At 45.6% G+C, this 12,914-nt stretch overlaps 1 protein-coding gene across 1 annotated transcript in view; it reads right to left on the bottom strand.

The window, feature by feature from the left end:
• LOC141051170 (uncharacterized) overlaps window positions 1-12,914 on the bottom strand; it is a 211,955-nt gene that overhangs the window by 184,834 nt on the left and 14,207 nt on the right. The window contains 1 exon segment of the mRNA XM_073548035.1: window positions 5,648-5,720. Within this exon segment, the coding sequence (XP_073404136.1) occupies window positions 5,648-5,720 (73 nt within the window).

The raw sequence follows: 12,914 nt of genomic DNA, 5'->3' as shown, positions 1-12,914 counted from the left end.
GAGGCGGCGCGAAAGGGGGGTGGATGAAGAGAGATTGGGAAGTGTTCAGTTAGGGTTGTAGTTAGGTGGCACAAAGGGGGGTGAAAAAATGAAAAAGCGCAGGCACAAGCTTAGATAAGTGACTTGTGTCACTTATCCAAGTTTTGCGGCTGTGGGATGTGTGTACGGAGGTGGCGCAAAGGGGACTAAAGAAAAAAAAGTTAGCACGAGTGTTGATTGGTGAACTGCGTCACCGATCAACGCTCGGCGGCTGCGCACGGAGGCGGCGCAAAAGGGGGGGTGGAGGGGGGTAAAAAGAGGGGATTGGGGGGATGAAGATAGATGGGGATCAGGGATTAGGTAACACTTACAGTTGGCGTTTTTATCTTTCTTCTTTTTTCTGCAGTGATTGTGATGCTCCAAGTTGTGGCACCACAATACCCAGCATAGGAGCTCTGCTGCATCTGAACTCTCTGCAGGAATCCTCAGCTAGAGTGAGGACCCCTGCAGAGAAGTTAGACAGGTCACAGGCAGGTCAGGGACAGGTCACAGAGCTGTCACATCGCTGCGGTGACCTGTCATTGGTGGGATCGAATGATAACATCAATCCACCAATCCCTGCTCTGCCTGGCGACCATGGCAACTGCCTAGGATCGGAGCTCACAGCTCCGATTCCCAGGCAGGTCATGGCCAGGTCACCAGCAGGGCACAGAGCAGTCACAGCAGCTGTGCCTGGTGGTTGGCGTGATCGCCGATCTAATCGATTGCGCCAACCAGCTCCTGCAGGCCCTACTGGGCCTGCACCAGGCTCCGGCCTAGGATCGGTGCTAATACAGCACCGATCCAGGCCGGTACTGGCAGAGCACAACGGCGATATAGCGCCGCTGTGCCCTGCGATTGGCTCGATCGATTAGATCGGCGATCGCGCCAATCCGGGGGCTTTTTGCTGGTGCCTGGCGCTGCTCTAGGATCAAGTATATCGGTACTCTGATTCAATCCTAGGACCTCATTGGCTGACACAATTAGAAACGCTGCGATTGGCTGTTCAGAATAGAACAGCCAATCACAGCGCTCTGGCTGCCGGGGGGGGGGCGGGATCGCAGCCGGGGGGCCGACGCCATCTTCCCTAAGGTGAGATGGCGTCGGAATTTTAATGCGATCACCGCGACTTAGTCGCGGTATTGCATTAAAGGGCTCGACGTACTATCCCGTCCACGGTCATACGGGCCCAGGTACCGTGGACGGGATAGTACGTCGGATGTCAGAAAGGGGTTAAACAGTAGAAACTCCCACAAGTGACTCCGTTTTTTAAACTAGACACCTGAAAGAATTTATCACAGTTTCCTCACAGAATTTTACGTTGATCTGTGAAAATGAAAAAAAAAAAACTATTTTTCCCATAAGCATGTTGTTTTAGCACCAATGGTTTTCATTTTCACACGGATAGCAAGAGAAAATGGACCCCAAAATTTTTATGTTAATTCTGCTGAGTATGCTGATACTTGATATGTGGGGGAAAACTAGTTTTGAGGCACAGTGCAAAGCTCAGAAGGAAATAAGTGCTATACTGGAGTTCAGATTTTGCAGGTGGAATGGTTTGAGTGGGCCATGTCACATTGGCAGAGCCCCTGAGGTGCCAGAACTGCAGAAACCCCCCCCCCATAATTATTCATTAACCATTTTACAAATTACACCCCCCAGTGAATTCATCTAGTGTTACAATGATCATATTGATACCACATGTGTCTCAGAATTTTATACCATTAGGAGGTGAAGAAAGAATAATTACATTTTTACCACTAAAGTGTTCTTTTAGCCTCAAGTTTTTAATTTTTAAAAGGGCTAATAGGAAAAATAGACCTGTTTGTTGTAAAAATTTCTCCTGAATGCGCCAATACCCTACATGTAATCGAAAAATACTTTTCAAGCACAGTTCAAAGCTCAGAAGGGAAGAAGAGCCATATTATAGAGCCCCTGAGGTGCCACAACAGCAAAATCCTCCATAACTGACCCTATTTTACAAACTAAACCTCTCAATGAATTCATCTAGCGATGCAGTGATCAAATTGACACCACGGGTGTGTCACAGAAAGTTACACCATTGGTCAGGGGAGAAAAAATAATTACATTTTTACCACCAAAATTTTGTTTTACCCCCAGATTTTACATTTTTATACAGGAAAATTGGTAAAAGTTGAACCAAAATTTGTCCCACAGTTTCTGATGAATGTAGAAATACCCCATATGTGGCTGTACAGTACTGCTTAGCCGTACGGCGAGACTCAAGATGGACGGAGCGCTATTTGCCTCCTGAAGCGCAGATGTTCCTAGAATAGCTTGCAAACTCCATATACTGTACAGAGCCCCTAAGTGCTAGAAGAGCAGAATTCCCCTAAAGTGAATCCATTTTGGAAATGATACTCCTTTCAGAATTTACCTACAGGTGTAGTAACAGAATCATAGAATGGTAGAGTTGGAAGGGACCTCCTGAGCCATCTGGTCCAACCCCCTGCAAAAAGCAGGATTCACTAAATCATCCCAGACAGATATCTGTCCAGCCTCTGTTTGAAGACTTTTATTGAAGGAGAACTCACCACCTCTCGTGGCAGCCTGTTCCACTCATTGATCACCCTCACTGTCAAAAAGTTTTTTCTAATATCTAATCTGTGTCTCCTCCCATTCAGTTTCATCCCATTGCTTCTAGTCTTTCCTTGTGCAAATGAGAATAAAGATGATCCTTCTACAATGTTACAATGTGACAGCCCTTGAGATATTTGAGAGATTATTATTTATAGACAGCTATTAACCCCTTCCCGACCTATGACGCCTACGTAGGCGTCATGGTCGAAATCACGTTCCTGCGGGTCGGGTGACCGGGGATCACTGAAAGGTCACCTGACCCGCAGGTACAGGAGGCCTTGTACTTAACCCCAGGGGGGGGTGGCTTTGCCCCCCCCACGGCTATGATCACTCTGATTGGCTGTTGAAAGTGAAACTTGGTGAAATATTACAATCTAGCCATGGTCGAGGCTATATTGCTTTATTTTGGGAGCTATAACTTTTTTTTATCTTTCGACTGATAAAGCTTTATGGTGGCTTGCTTTTTGCAGGACAAGATGATGCATTCTGCGATACCTTTTATATTTATATTTGTCATGCATGAGCATTGCAATGATTTAGAATTGTCAGTGTTGCACTGACACAAGCCCCTTAGACCATACTCTGTGAATGGTCTAAGTGGCTTGCCGTAGCCTGGAGACCTGGATGTCATCGTGATGAGATCCGGGTCACCATGACAACGATCGAACCCCTCGATGACATCACTGGGGCGCCGATCAGAGGGCAGAGGTAGCCCCTACTTATCCCTGATTTCTAAATGCTGCGTTTCATATCAGTCACAGCATTTAGGGGGTTAAACTGCAGGGACTGGTGCAGACACCGCTCCTGGCAGTGAGAGCCGGGTGTCAGCTGTGACCTCAGCTGAATACCCGCATGTGCACCCCTGTTTGCACAAAATCACCAAGATGCACCCAGTACGTCATAGTTGGGAAGTACTCCCCAAACATAATGTACTGCGCACGTCTAAGCTCGGGAAGGGGTTAATGCCACAGCGTTATCACCAAAACCTGCACCTGAAGTCAAGGTAAAATTATGTGATCCATTTTTTCTGATGAATACCAAAAAATTCTGCTTTTCCATCAAAGTTGAAAATATTATTTCAAGATCCGTCTTGTGGCTCATTCCTTTATTACGGAATAATCCTCAGCTGGGGCATTCTCACTACCTCATGGTTGTCTCCTTAGCTGTTATATGTGGAAATCTTCAACCCCTTCTAGACACTGCCAATTTTTTTAGTTTAGTTTTGTGTTTTTTACTTCTTTTCTTGCAAGTGCTATAAAACATTATTTTTCTGTATGTGCAACTGTAGAACATTTACCGTATTTTTCGCTTTATAAGACGCTCCGGAATATAAGACGCACCCAAATTTTGAGGAGACAAATAGGAAAAAACTCTTTTTTGTAATAAAATGGTGGTACTTCTTAAAATCCATGCATCTTATTGCTTACCGGGGGGTGAAGCGGGGTCCTAAGATCGCTGCTGGTGGAGGCAGGAGTAGAACGTTGCCGCTGGGATGAAGGGGTGTTTTGATGTGCGGCGCGCCGCTGCGGGTGTCCGATGCTGCCGTTGTGCTATGTCCCCAGTGTTGCCGGGTTTTGCTATCACCGTGCTCTGCCCCTTGTGCGGCAGGGTGCTGTTGCCTGCTCTGTCCCCCGATGCTGCCAGGAGCTGCCGCCGCCGCGCTCTGTCCTGTGCTGCATGGGCGGTTCTGCCGTTCCATCCATGCCTGCCTGTGCAGTGGATTCCTTCCGGGAAAATGGCCGCCATGCACGCGGAGATGGAGATCTCGGCACTGAAATCTCGGGAGATGAGATTTCAGCGCTGATTTCCATCTGCGCATGTGCGGCGGCCATTTTTCAAGCCTAACCCTAGCCCTAACCCCTAACACCAACCATAGACCTAGTGCCAACTCTAACCCTAGCTCTAACTCCAACCGCAACCCTAGCCCCAACCCTAACCCTAGCTCTAACCCCAACCCTAGCCCTAATCCTAACCCTAATGGAAAAAAATACAGTTTTTTATTTTAATCTAACTAAGGGGGTGAAAAGGGGGGTTTGAATTACTTTTTTTTTTTATTTGGTCACTGTGAAAGGGTCTATCACAGTGGTCAAATTGAACTAAACGGAAAAATCTCCTATTGTTGGGTGCCGGCCGGTCGTGTCGGCGGTCGTTAAGGGGTTAACCACATTTCTACTTTCTCCTTGACCTCTAGACTTTCTACAGTTTTACCATCTATTTGTTGGGTTATTTGAGTGATGGTGGACCGGTTTTCAAAATTTTGCACTTTCTTCTTCTAACTGGTCTTCCTGCAGCGCCTTTCATCTGCATGAATTACCATAGTATATAATCTCTAATAGAATTTGAATCATTTCCCTGTAGTGTGATCTGTGGATTATTGCAAGTCAAGTTAGATTTATTTTCCTCTCAACCTCAGTGCAAAGAGTCCATATCAAGCAGGTCATTTCCATGGGCTACCAACTGCACATTCCAGCATCTTTGCAGATACTGAGTTATTTCATGTGTCACGACTTAAGATACGAATTCTAAATTGTTTATCTAGGAGTCCCACTATTATCTCAGAGTCTTCAAGCCCTGATCCTGCATTAAGGTTACTAAAGTTTTTGGAAATTAAAAGATCCAGGCTGAAACTATATTATACCATGGACTGCAAAAACTATGGTCCTGCATGAGTTAAAATAATGATAGCATACTCACCTTATTGATTTCCTGACGCTCCTCTCACAATTCGGCCTAGGTACTCAGTCAGTCTCGCTTTAGCAAATACCTTAACGCAGCTGTGTTGTGGCCGGAGATTGACTACAGTAATATGGTCTGTACAGCCAGAAGAAACATATGGAGATTGGCCCCTTTTTTCAATCTGAAATGCCCCTTTTCAATTTCGTCCATTGATACTTTGCCAACAACAACGCATAAACAAAGCAAGGCTAAACAGTCTAAGTGACGTACCCTAAAAAATTCAACACTATTTATACCAGAAAACGGATCTGAAGAATCTGTAGCTTCTCTACATATAGTGGTCACTACCCACCTGTGCGGTTATCTGTAGGAATCTCCTCTTTACACTGCTCATCGCTCCTCACATATGTTTCTGTAGTATAACCCTATAACATTTTTTTTAGAAGACACAGATAGATGGAGAAGTATTACATGAAATCACAGAAGAATAATGGTCATTAATTAACATGACAGCAGTAGTTATCGCATAGCTGCAGCTCCCCTGTATAAATCCAACCTGTCGGCTCCTAATTCTAACCAGCAGGCTCTATATAATCAGCTTTATCTGGTCATCTCCACCAGATATAAAACATACACTGAATGGCCACATTATTAGAGACACCCACCTAGTAACACATTTGATCTCTGTTGGCCTTCAGAACCTCAGCAATTTTTGGTGTCATTGATTGCATTACATGATAGCACCCATCAGATAGGGATTATAGTTTTTACTCCCATGCTCATGATTCTTATAGTAGGTTAGACTATATCCTCCTCCAACTAAATGCCTTACCTTGGCTTTCAGATTATAGTATTGGAAACATATTTTGGTCAGATCATGAGTACCATCCTTTACCAAAACATCAGTGTCTTGGCGTCTCAGTGAGTCGTTATTATTAGATACATTATGTGCCTCGAATGTACGAACCTCCATATCTAACTTCACTGTTGATCATGGAAATGATGATACAGCCACCACAATTAATTGGGAAGCCCTCAATGTGTACTTAGAGGGGTATTTGTCAAAGATGGGTTCTGAATCAAAAAAGACAGAGGTCAGATAATCAAACTAGCCTCACAGAGAGTCACTAAGCTGGAGTTAATTCATAAAAAGGCTCTCTCTACTGCAACCCTCAGAGATCTTCTCAAAGCAAGATTAGAAGCTAAAAAAATTACTCAGTTCTTCATGTAAACGTTTATTTCAGCTAGGTCAGAGTAGGTTCTATGAGTTTGGTAACAAACCGGGAAGAATGTTAGCTAAAGCTCTTAATGCTAAAAAGACCCAAACAAATGGTCCCTGTATGAAGAATACTCAAGATAAATTGGTTCATACCCCACCTGAAATCGCAGCTCTCTTTCATTCACATTATTCAAAGCTATATAACTTACCTACATCTGCCCTACACACGGGAAATTATATTAATACATCAGCCCTCTCCAAAAAATTGGATGAAACAGTAAAATTCCTGGAAAATCCTTTTTCACATCAAGAACTTGAAGCTTCTGTTCAAGATCTCCCTAGCAATAAAAATCCAGGGCCTGATGGTTTCACAGCTGAATTCTGTAACTATTTTTTGAACAATTGTCTCTGTTAATATTACAATCGTTTAATTCCATATCAGAGTCTACTTTCTTTCCTCACCATTCCACAATGGCACATGTTGCAGTCATTCCCAAACCAGGGAAAGACCCCAACTCATGTAGTAGCTATAGGCTTATATCTTTATTACATGTAGATTTAAAATTATATGCCAAGCTGTTGGCCAACAGACTTAAATTCCACCTCCCTCACTTAATACACCCAGACCAGGTGGGTTTTGTACCAAGAAGAGAGGTCCGAGATAACACTTTGAAAACAATAGATATTATTAATCATGCACACACCTAAAAAAAACCTTTAATGATCCTATCGCTTGATGCCGAAAAGGCTTTTGTTAGGATCTCATGGTCTTCTCCCTCTCAAACCCTGAGCCACATCGGTTTGGGTCCTGTATTTTTATTAAAAAAAAAATCTTAGCCCTCTACCATTCCCACTCAGCCCAGCTAAAAATTAATGGCTCCCTTTTGGCCCTCTTTACTATAAAGAATGGTACCTGACAAGGTTACCCCCTCTCCACAATGTTGTATTTCCTGATAATGGAGCATCTTATGGAGGCCATACGTGCTAATCCTGAAATACGGGGAATCAAAATAGCGGGTTCAGAGTATAAGTATTCTGCATTTGCTAATGACCTGTTAGTTTATTTAACTAACCCACATACCTTTCTTCCTTTCCTGATGTCTGAGCTTGCAAGTTTTAGTAGTTGGTCCAATTTTAAGATCAATCTCGCAAAATCTGAATCCATGAATATTTCCCTACCCTTGCAAATGGTGAATGTTCGGAAATCTAATTTTCAATTTAAATGGTACTCAAATAATCATATTAACTACTTGTCTACCCTTATTTCGGCGGATTTATCACAATGGTTTGACTTGAACTTTGGTCGATTTTGTCCAGAATGGAGGGGGATCTTAATTTCTGGAAATGTGGAGAGTTTTGGCCAGGTTAACATCCTCAAAATGACTGTATTGCGTAGACTTTTGTATCTACCATAAACTATCCCAATGTATTTCCCATCCTCCTTCTGGATGAGGGTCCAAAGTAAGTTCAGCCAATTTGTTTGGTCATCGGGACACCTGTGGTGCCCCCAGGAGTAAGGTCGCCACATTGGCTTTGCCTTCCTCCAGGGAGGGTAATGCCAGGCTTGGAGGCAATGACGGGTCTCCCTCGCAGTCAATCTATGCATGCAACACAGTTCCACTCAAGGCCAGCAGGGGGAACTCTGAACCGGAATTAAGGGGAGGAGTGCTCTCTGAGGGCCAAGAGGAAGGAGTGGTTAGTTAGTCTGCGGAGGGTGAAGTGTGCAGACGTGTGGAAGGAGCACTGAGATAGAGCTGAGAGGAAGAGCTCATTTCCTATAAGAGCGCATGAACTGGAGCCTGGTCTCCACGGCTGTATGGACACTGATGGTCCTACAGCAGACACCAGGGGAGTAGAATGCTGTAAATGCAATACTCCCATCTAAGACTTGAGGGCACAACAGCAACACGGATAGTGAGCCGGGACTTAGGAGTGAGGAGTCCCTGGAACAGGCTACAGTTGTCTGCCGTACCAGTAGAGTTCTTGGGAACATCTGACAGGAGGAACTTTAGTGTAACTCAGTACTGGAGATCCCTCAAGTAAGCGCTAGGAAGGAGACTGCACAGCCCATCTGCTGAGAGAGAATTCCTGAGTTGCTTCCAGGCCAGCCTGCTCCGGTACCATCTGTAACCAGGACCCTGGACTGCATTTATCAAGCAAAGGTACAGAAAATGCACCCCGCAGTGTCTTGTCTGCTTCCTACCTTTCCGGCACCGCTACATCCCCTTGTCAACCACATCTACACTGCCCTGGGACTACAGCTTCACCTGTGGGGAGCTTTTACATCTTTGCTGCACCATACCATCAGTCCCAGCGGCTCTGCATGCAGCGTTGGCTTAACACCTCCCTTGCCGAGCACCACAGGTGGCGTCACGAACTATTCGTCTAACTACATTCAAATCATTACATTCCCCCATTACTTGGGCGCCCAGTGCCACGGACCGGGTCCCTGCTGCTGTGACACATCCCGCTGATACCGGCCCGCTACAGAGTACCCCACAGCCCTGGGAGGGCGACCCACACCCAAGAATTTGTAGTACTGTTTTGGCGCTTCCAAAGGATTCTGAGGGTATAGGTTTGCCAGACTGCCAAAGATACTATCTTGCGGCCGCCCATGCAAGAATCTTAGATATTCTGCACTGCAGAGAATCTAAACTGTGGGTACATATCTCCTAGGAGTCTTTTCATACATTAGTTTCCACTCTACCATGGACTTGGCCTATTTTAGCTTGAAATAACATCCATATTCATCTTCACCCGCCTCTGCTCCCTATCTAGCCTCTCTAACTCACCTCTTCCTCTCTCTGACCACAACCTACTTACATTCTCTTCCCTCTCCTCAGGTCGACAATCCCCACCTCAAAAACTCGCACACGCTCGCAGAAATCTTCAACATCTCGATCTACACTCACTGTCTGAATCCCTCCTCCCTTTTACAGACAGAAGTTCCCTACACAATGCGGATGCCGCTGCCGCTCTATATAACACCACAATAGCTGTAGCTTTGGAATCAGTCGCCCCTCTCAAACATACCAAAGCTCGCAAAATCAACAGACAGCCCTGGCACACCAGTCTGACCAAAAGAACTGAGGCGGGCTTCCAGGGCTGCTGAGCGGAGATGGAAAAAATCCCACTCCAATGAGGACTTCATCACATTCAAACAGTCCCTCACTACTTTCAAGGCCACACTCGCTGCAGCAAAACAAACCTACTTCTCATCTCTCATATCCTCCCTGTCTCACAACCCTAAACAGTTATTCAACACCTTCAACTCTCTCCTCCGCCCCCCAGCACCTCCTCCCTCTCCACTCATCTCAGCTGAAGACTTTGCCTCATTTTTCAAGAAGATTGATAACTTCAGAGACAGTTTTGGTCAACAACCCCCAGTGCCCTTCCTCCTACCTGCCCTGCCCTCCTCCCCCAAAACCAACTTCTCCACCATTACAGAAGATCGACTCTCCACTCTACTCTCAAGATCACATCTCACTACATGTGCACTTGACCCGATCCCATCGCACTTCATCCCAAACCTCACCACAGTCTTCATCCCAACCCTAACCCACCTCTTCAACCTATCACTAACAACTGGTGTTTTCCCCTCAAGCTTTAAACATGCCTCAATCACACCTATCCTCAAAAAGCCCTCTCTTGACCCATCCTCTGTATCTAGCTATCGCCCTATATCACTTCTCCCCTATGCCTCAAAACTACTGGAACACGTCCATCTTGAACTATCCTCCCACCTCTCTTCTTGCTCCCTCCTTGACCACTTGCAATCCGGCTTCCGGCCACACCTCTCCACTGAAACTGCCCTAACTAAGGTCACCAATGACCTACTAGCCGCCAAGGCCAAGCGACACTACTCTGTCCTCTTCCTGGACCTGTCCTGTGCCTTTGACACAGTGGACCATTCCCTATTACTACAGACCCTCTCATCTCTTGGTATCACAGACTTGGCCCTATCTTGGATTGCATCATACCAAGCAGACCGGACATTCAGCGTCTCCCATTCACACACCACCTCCTCACCGCGCCCCCTATCCGTCGGAGTCCCGCAAGGTTCAGTCCTAGGGCCCCTGCTCTTCTCCGTTTACACCTTCGGCCTCGGACAGCTCATAAAATCTCATGGCTTTCAGTATCACCTCTATGCTGATGACAAACAGATCTACATTTCTGGATCAGATATCACCTCCCTACTAAACAGAATCCCTCAATGTCTGACTGCCATTTCATCCTTCTTCTCCACTAGATTTCTAAAATTTAATATGGACAAAACAGAATTAATCATCTTTCACCCATCTCACGTGACCCCCCCAACGGACCTATCCATTATAGTAAACGGCTGCCCACTCTCTCCAGTCCCACAAGCTCGCTGCCTTGGGGTTATCCTTGACACTGATCTCTCTTTCAAACCACATATCCCTTTCCATTTCCTGCCGACTTCAACTCAAAAATATTTCACGGATCCGTACATTCCTCAACCAAGAATCTGCAAAAACCTTAGTCCATGCCCTCATCATCTCCCGCCTTGACTACTGCAACCTCCTGCTCTCTGGCCTCCCTTCTAACACACTCGCACCCCTCCAATCTATTCTTAAATCTGCTGCCCGACTAATCCACCTGTCCCCCCGCTATTCCCTGGCCTCTCCCCTCTGTCAATCCCTGCACTGGCTCCCCATTACCCAAAGACTCCAGTTCAAAACCCCTAACCATGACATACAAAGCCATCCACAACCTGAGTCCTCCGTACATCTGTGACCTAGCCACCCGATACTTACCTGCACGAAACCTTCGATCCTCACAAGATCTCCTTCTGTACTCCCCTCTTATCTCCTCTTCCCTCAATCGCATACAAGATTTCTCCCGCGCATCCCCCCTACTCTGGAACTCTCTACCACAACATATCAGACTCTCGCCTACCATGGAAACCTTCAAAAAGAACTTGAAGACCTACCTCTTCCGACAAGCCTACAACTTGCAGTAACCACCGATCCACCAAACCGCTGCACGACCAGCTCTACCCTCGCCTACTGTATCCTCACCCATCCCATTGTAGATTGTGAGCCCTCGCGGGCAGGGTCCTCTCTCATCCTGTACCAGTCGTGACTTGTATTGTTTAAGATTACTGTACTTGTATGTATACCCCTCCTCACATGTAAAGCGCCATGGAATAAATGGCGCTATAATAATAAATAATAATATTCCATTTAGTCTTAGACAAACACTCAAAACTGTCAACATTCCCAGCATAAATTTTAATTGACTCAATAGGACAGTTATCCCCAATAACAGATAACCCTAAATTCCCATCCAGTGTCTCCTCAAGTCTTTTTCTGGGTAGCTCCAAGAGAAGCCCCTTGCGTCTTTATCCTCTCAGCTATTCTAGGCGTTCGTCCACAGAAAGCAAGATATTCTTTTGAATATATTAAACTAGGGCATTTTTTCTCTACATTTGTCACTTAGAATGGGTGCGCCACCTTTCTTCATTTAAATCTCTATGTATGGTGTTATAATCTGTTTAGTTTGTGACTGTCCGCCATTTTCTTGTGGTCTTCTAGCTGCTGGACTTTTTCCCCTGGTGCTGGGTTTGTTTTTGGTCAGGTGATCGTATCACTCTTTATTACCCAGCACCTGTCTCCCAGTCTTTGCTGGACAACAGTGTTAATCCGCTTGAGTTCTGGCTTGGTGCTCTTCTTTGCCTTCGGTGTGTGTAATTGGTGCAGTGCTGGGACCTCTGGTTTGGCTAGTCTTTGCTTCTGTACTCTGTTGGTTTATGCAGCCTTCTCTGTGTTTTCAATTAGGAGGTGACCCGCTTTTGTGCCCAGTCCTTATATCTTTCAGGGACCCCCTCCCCCATCTATAGGTCTTCGCTTGAGATTAACCTAGGATCGGTCGGTGGGTCTATTCGCAAGGAATGAGTCGCCCACTCCATCGTAGGGTATCAGCCTAGTCTTAGAGCAGGGTCAGTTTTCCCCCTTCTACCCTAGTCCTGTGTTGCAGATCCGGAACATATGGCTCCCACTAACCCTGTACAAGCAATCTCTGATATCTATAAGCTTCTATTGGATAGAGAACTGTATATGCTTCCCCCTTTTTTTAAGCGTGAGAAAGGAAGCTCCATCAAACCTTCACAAGAGAACAATGGTATAAATGTTTCCATCTCTCTCATAAATCTAATATAGCCCCTAAAGCTCAGGAAATTAGTTATAAAATAGTATCTAGAGGGTATCATGTTCCTTCGGTCTTCCATAAATGGTTTCCTGGAGTATCCAACTTGTGCTGGTGATGTGGGGCTCATGTGGGTTCGATGTCACATATATGGTGGGCATAGCCCGGCATTGGCAGCCTTCTGGGAAGGTGTTCTTAAAGCGATTAAAGAAATGACGGGGGTGTCAATCCC

The sequence above is a fragment of the Dendrobates tinctorius genome, unplaced genomic scaffold, assembly GCF_039654945.1.
Source record: "Dendrobates tinctorius isolate UK_male_01 unplaced genomic scaffold, ASM3965494v1 ptg000155l, whole genome shotgun sequence".
NCBI lineage: Eukaryota > Metazoa > Chordata > Amphibia > Anura > Dendrobatidae > Dendrobates > Dendrobates tinctorius.
The sequence above is the reverse complement of the archived record's forward strand: the minus strand, read 5'-3'. Positions and strand labels throughout refer to the sequence as shown.